Raw genomic sequence first — 6,736 nt, 5'->3', positions numbered from 1 at the left:
GGTATAGTTACTTTCCTGCTACCTAGACTGGTGCAGCTAAAGTCACATAAATCTTTTTACACAAACAGGGGATGGGGGACCAGTGTCACACCAAGTTACTACCAGCAAGCTGTGTAATAAGTAAGTAATAACTGAATTCAGCTTTTACGGTACCGCATTAAAGGCTGTATGTATTGATAGCTCTGCATTTCTCCTCCCATGTGTTGTGGTCAAATAATGGATGTCAGACAGGAGCGTAACTCCCTTCCCCCCACCTCAAGTTTCCAAACAAAGAAACCTAGAAGTATTTCTCCAGTACAGTTTCTAGCAACCTGCAGCCTCTGACGTGTTAAGTCCCTACACTTCTACCTCTGCCATTAATAGCTACTGTTTGAGGGTTCTCTTTCAGGGACTTGACATGACCCCTTTTTGACAGGAACAACATCAAATGCTATATTTGCACAGACTAACTGCTACAAAACCACTTACATTCTTTTTGTGTAAAACCTGTCACCTCGTTTCTTCTCTTAATGTCTATTAATTTTAATGTTAATAAGCAACTGTGTACAGTTGTTCTCTATGCACATTCCCCATGTCATCTGTGACTTTGTGGACATCTGTGAATCCAGTGTCCTCTCCCTTCTAGGCCAGAGAGTCCATCTGTTCCTTCTGTGAAAGCCTTTCATAGCTTCAGTCATTCTTGCTGCCCTCCTGTGTCTCTGTTCTGGTTATGCTATACTCTTTCCAAGAACAAGACAGCATAGAGTATTCCAGATATAAAAGCACTATACGCACCTAGTTTTATATTGTATTCCTTACTGTTTTTCATAATAATCCCCAGCATGATTTTGGCTATTATTGAGAAATCAACTTTTGTTCTCACAGAATGATCTACGGGGCTGCCATCTTACTATTCAGTGCTAAGAGCTAGGGCCAGAGGCCAATACTGTGTATGCGAAGTCTGGGTACAGTTCCTGTCCCTTTTCCATGGTAAGTACAAATTTGATCAACAATTAATTTAATCTGGATTTTCTGCCCTTGCAGGCCATTCTTTCTCTCAGGGCACAAAAGCCTATTTCCTACATGTTTTCTCTAACGTATAGCGTTGTATCTCCAATGGCAAAAATCTTGTGCACTTCCTATTAGAACCGAGATGTTCTAATTTTCCAAGTTTCTGATACATCTATTGTGTCTGAATGCTTTTTTAAAACTAGGTACTCTGGTTCTTTTTTTTTTTTTCCTTTTCCCTAAGACATACAGCATTTATATAGAAGCACCACATACACTAAATACATTTTTCCTGTTTTAATGAGACTTACTTGTTCAGATGCCTTATCTTTTCAACAGAATTTTTAATTTCTTCCTTTTTGTCTGAAGTCTCTGCTTTTCTTTACTCCAACTTCAGAAATGGGGTTAGGCAGTGCAAATACTCACCAATAAACTACAGAATTTGAATTCTCCAAACTGACACCACTTTTACCAACTGCCTTAGTTAGCAGGTCAATATAACAGTGGTTTAAATACCAGCAGTTTCTGGCACTGTTTATCTACATGCTGCTACTAATCAGTTGCACAAATAACTAGAGTGGAAAGCTTGTTTAATTTGGATTGTACACTTAATGATCTCCAGATGACAGTCATATTGAGGCTGAGTTATGTAAACTGAAATATCAACAACTTACCTTAAATAATTTTGGTGTGCTCAGTTTCAGTAGTAGTGTTTTCCGACAGTTTGAGATTGTAGAAGTGTGTTACACTTCTCTAGATCCCAAATGCCAGTTTAATCTCTGACAACTTCAAAGCAGCAGTTCTGAAGTTTCAGTATGAAATAATTGAACTTTTTAATGACATAAAACCTTAAATATAGAGTATTGTTTAAAAGTGCAGTAAGAACTGTATAGTATGCATGTAAAATAAGAGTATAGTTAAGCTATATCGATATTGATCCTAAAATTCCTGACTTGCTGAACTGCAGTGCTGATGAGAGTACTCCAAAAGTTTTGTCACGGAATGTACTGGACTTCAGTCCAATTTTCTACAGAAGTTCAACTTCTAATAGTATTGCTTTTTTGCATGTCCGTGCTTAGGTTACTAGAGATTTGTCTATTTTTGCTGTATGCTAATGGACTTAAAGTTCAATATGGGATTTGTACACCAGAGTGAAATCGGTAATCTACAGTATTAAAGCAAAGCCAGCTATTTTCAGCTAATAAACTAGTTGTGATCCAATTTAACAGTACCTCATACTTTCCCAGGATGAAGCACATAAGCACCCAGAAGTATGTAACTGGAAGACTTTCAGATTAATATTGAGTGCAACTATAGCAATTTGCTTACAAAGACAGTATTGCAAATTTCTAGATAAATTCCTTCTTCCTTTTTTCTTTCAAAGAGCTAGATGCAACCTTTTTGCTATTAAAAGACACTCTCAAAGTTGTTATACCACCTGTAGGATGTTACTTTTGTGTTAAACGGATCACCTTGTGCTTCTGACAATACATTTATGGCATATTGGGAATAAAAATTCAGAAGCACTATCACATGGCTTCATTAAAAGCTAGTGCTGTCCTAGTACACAATTTCATTCAGTTGTTTCTGCTGTGCAGTGAATGCTCTTTGAAACATCACTCTGAAGTGCCTTTTGCATCAGTGAAAGTCAGTTTGTTCTAACTAGTGGTTGTAAAGCAATGTTGATAAAACATATGCCTATAACTACTGCAGTTGCATTAAGTATTTTAAAAACCCCCAAACACCCCCAAAGAAATTTGAATACATAATTACTTTCAGTAAACCAGAAATATTTCTCTCATTTGTTCAAATAAAAATTCCAGTCCACAAAGAAAACAAAATTCTAAAAATTGATGCCGTAAACACTTACTTATCACTTGATATGCTGCAGTCTATAACTGTTCTTTTGCTCGTGTTGACTATTAAGAAAGGCAGCTGTATTGTTGAGTTCAAAGCTGGAGGGCCTTGATTTTGTTGTTCATTTTGCTGATTTCTTTGTACCAAGTTTTTGAATGCTATTTGCTGTAGAAAGAAAGAAAAAATTATCACGGACAATAAAAGAGAAGACATCAGTGTCTCTGGGAAGGGGAACTTTATAGCTGTTATTTACCAACTCAATACCTCCAGTAATTTTCTGTCAAAAAATAAGTTGTGGCCTGACTTCCCCTTTGCGCTAGTGAAGCTTGCCAGGAACAGAAGTTAAACACTAATTTTTCCCACATATCCTAATGGTTGTGCCCCCCCTGTAATCCCTGGAGAAGAAGAAAGAGGAAATAAAGCTTGGTGGAGAATCCTTCCCCATTCCTTCTGAAAAGGCACTGGGGGCAGAGGTCTTCTCTGCTGTTTTATATGTGTAATTACTACTTAACACTGAAACAAAAGTTAACAGAAATTACAGCATTCCCCCACTTCCCCATGATCCATATTCTCTTCCCCTTCTCATCCATCACCCTCTTTTCTCTCCTCAAGAGTTAGTTTTGAAATTCTCCTCTGGAAGTTTTTAAACGGGTGCCATTTGTGATACCACTCGCTCTCTACTGAGTTCTTGTATCTGAGTGTGTGTGTATGAAAATGTGTGTTTTTAGGAAATGCTATTTGAGGGATTGGAAGTACTTACCCACTTGGAGGCACTACTCGCTCCGCTTAAGGGGAAGATGGGTAGACAGAATCCCAAAGGACTGGTAAACCATTTGCCAGTGAACATAATCAAGGAAATAATGGCAGTTGTAGACAGTGAGAGAGTACAGCTCTCTCCTTTTCAGACTAACAACTATTTTGTACTCTTAGAGAAGCTGTTAATTTATTAGGTCAGACAGATAGAATCAGAATTGTGCCCTAAGTAGAGAAACAGTTTTTGGTGATGAAAAAAGGAGAAGCATAAGATACCTAAAGTTTTCAGTGCATATCTAATGACATGAAAATTGTATCAATATAGTTGCACCGGGGAAAAAAACCCGTGTAGGGTCGCGCGGATTGAGGGCGCAGGCTGGTGAGACAGCTGAGCCCTGCTCACATCTGCCTGGTGCCAGAAGGGACAGTCCTGCTGCCTTTTTCTTGCTTCCAGCTCTGCCCTCCCCTCGTCCTGCCAGGCCCGGTGCCATCTCCCGTACTCACTTTGTACAAAAGTTTGATTGCATTTAAATTACTGAAAGTCTGCACAGACTGGAACACTTAAGAATGCTCATACTGCATTTATAAAATGTTACTTTATAAGCAAAGATGCATTTGAAATATATTTCTGCAATCAAAGCCAAAACTCAAGTCATCTCAGGTGGTGTGTGTCAGAATGTAAAAGAGCTGGATTCACCAGCCTTCATTCTGGACCCAAAAATCTCTCTCTCCCCCAAAACAACTCTCTACACATTTACACAAGTTCAGCTGTAAATGTCATAGCTTAGAATCAAAGAGAAATTTTGCAGTAAGAACTACTCAGAGAAGGTAACTCAGGGAGACTTGGGGTCAACAAAGGCGACTTGGGAGTTGTTCCCATTCCCAATAATGTTGATAAAGCTTCTCCAGAACACTTAAAAAGCTTGTAGCATGCAGGTGCAGCACGCTGTTTTACAAAGGGTAAAAATGGATGAGAACGGGAGGGTAAGAGGCCCCCCTACTAGAATCCAGAAAGGTCACAAGCGTGAAACTTTTCTGCTCTAGTATATCATAGCTGCTAAATACATCTAGAAAGAACGTCAGAAGTTCTAACATGTCAAGATTTGTACTTGATAATTTTAATAATTCTTTCTATAAATGACATTAAATATACCTGCAGAAGCAGTTCTTGTAGTTGGGCTCGCTTCTGTTTTATCCTTTCGATCCGCTTCTGTTTTTCTATCTTAAAATATAAATGTAAACGCATTAAGATAATTACTTCGTTACCGTGTCTGTTCCATCGTGCCAAACTGAACAGGCTTTAGAGTTACATCAGTGTGCTAGCACCATTACAAAAATCCATACTTTCCTTTTAAATGGTGGAGAATTCCATGGCACAGTAAGTAAACTAGACAAGTCTTTTCAGTGCCTCCCATGAAAAAGCAGCAAATACAAGGCACAAAGAGAATAATCGCATAGTCACGTGAGTTGCTCCATAAAACAGGTCTGACAAACCATAATTTCTTTCTTTGACAATTCCAGTAAAGAATCAGTTATTACAAGAGACTGTATTATTTCCCAGCCCATTCCTCTGTGTTGTGCACGAAATACCAGTTAGCACCAAATCGAACGCTTACTTAAGGGGCTGCTTGCGTTTTTTTTTTCCCCCTACTCTTTTGGAATTGTGCACATCCTTCCACTGTTCTCCCAGCTGCAGGCTACTAGACATAGATGTGTGGAGACTTGGGTTCAGGATCATCACCTGCATCTTTCCAGTGACCTCTGCTTTTTGTTTGGACGACTCATTTGAGACTTGATTAAACTAACAAGATTTCAGCAACAAAAAAGGGACAGAGGTAACATTTTCTACATGGGCACAGAATCTGTTTCTTCCAACATGTTTGTTAATGCCAGTTTATGGGGCAAAGCTATCTTCAACCTAAATATGCAGCATTTGGGAACACAGTAGTACATGGTACTTACTGACACTGCAGATACAACCAACAATACTTTAATTAGTGTTCTGGGGCAACACTAAAGAATTGGACAGTAGTCATCATGTTTAAAAGGCATTTTTCCTTACTATCCTGTTGATGCCATCACTGTATCACTGCTCTCAAAAATATTAAACTCAGCTTAAATTACCTTGTCATTCAACCACTGAAACAAAATGATGCAGTCTTTTAAAACTCAGCTGGCCTAAACCCCTCCTATTGTATTTACAATGTTGCTTTATGGTGGTCATCCCCGCCCCGTGCCCCCCCCCATCCCATCCCGTCCTCCCCCGGAATTTTTATGTTTAAAATGCTTCCTTAAGAGCACAGTAGGTGACTTTCTCTGCTGGGACAAATATATAACTCTTAAAACCAATAAACAGTACAGATATAATTTAGACATATTTTTTTTGTACTGGTAATCATATTACACTGTAAGAATTACACTGTAAGAGCAGTTGGCACTTTACACAGCTTTAAAAGCAAAATTAATTCTGATTTTCACACCATGAAAATGCAGCTTTATTTTCTATTATTTTCTGTTATGTTATAGGAAGCAACATTTTAAGAAAATATGCCTGGCTTCCACTTTGTGCATATTTAATTAGAGCCTGAAGCAGTGAATAGCATAGGATCATTGTAGATGACACAATGAAATTCAAGTTCCGTATCTGTAACCATAACCTATACTGAAGACCATGCATTCACATGGTTGCATGTAAAATGTAGACTTATCAATTACAAAAAAAAAAAAAAAAAAAAAAAAAAAAAAAATCCTTGGGTATACTGATTGGGCATATGCATACTCCTTGGGGGGATGTATTTTCCAAGTTGCTGTAATGGACAAGGGTAATAAAAGCTTTTTCCTTACCACAGCTAGAAAGATAATTGAGGTAAATGAACCTGCACAAAAAAGACTGTTTTGTACTGGAGAGGGACCCCACCCACCTTTTAAGATATTTAATATCACCAGTATAATAGATACTAAGATATATTTACAGACAGTCATTACAGCACTCTGCAGTAAATACAGTAACTTGTGCTTTTTATTTATAAAGCATTGAGTCTGAAGGAAAAGCAACATTTGTGCCTATAAATTCTGGCATCCCTGCAAAAATGTGGTAACTCTTAGCCTGCCGGAGAAATAATGGAACTTTATTTCTTTC

At 38.1% G+C, this 6,736-nt stretch overlaps 1 protein-coding gene across 1 annotated transcript in view; it reads right to left on the bottom strand.

Annotated features, from left to right (window-relative positions):
• TFDP2 (transcription factor Dp-2 (E2F dimerization partner 2)) overlaps window positions 1-6,736 on the bottom strand; it is a gene marked incomplete at its 5' end in the record, with an annotated part of 25,724 nt that overhangs the window by 9,800 nt on the left and 9,188 nt on the right. Inside the window, 2 exons of the mRNA XM_010293256.1 lie at window positions 2,858-3,009; window positions 4,751-4,819. Coding sequence (XP_010291558.1) covers window positions 2,858-3,009; window positions 4,751-4,819 — 221 coding nt within the window. The remainder of the gene's footprint in view (window positions 1-2,857; window positions 3,010-4,750; window positions 4,820-6,736) is intronic.

This window comes from Phaethon lepturus, unplaced genomic scaffold (assembly GCF_000687285.1).
Source record: "Phaethon lepturus isolate BGI_N335 unplaced genomic scaffold, ASM68728v1 scaffold36658, whole genome shotgun sequence".
NCBI lineage: Eukaryota > Metazoa > Chordata > Aves > Phaethontiformes > Phaethontidae > Phaethon > Phaethon lepturus.
Note: the sequence above shows the minus strand (reverse complement) of the source record. Positions and strands in the feature narration are given on the sequence as shown.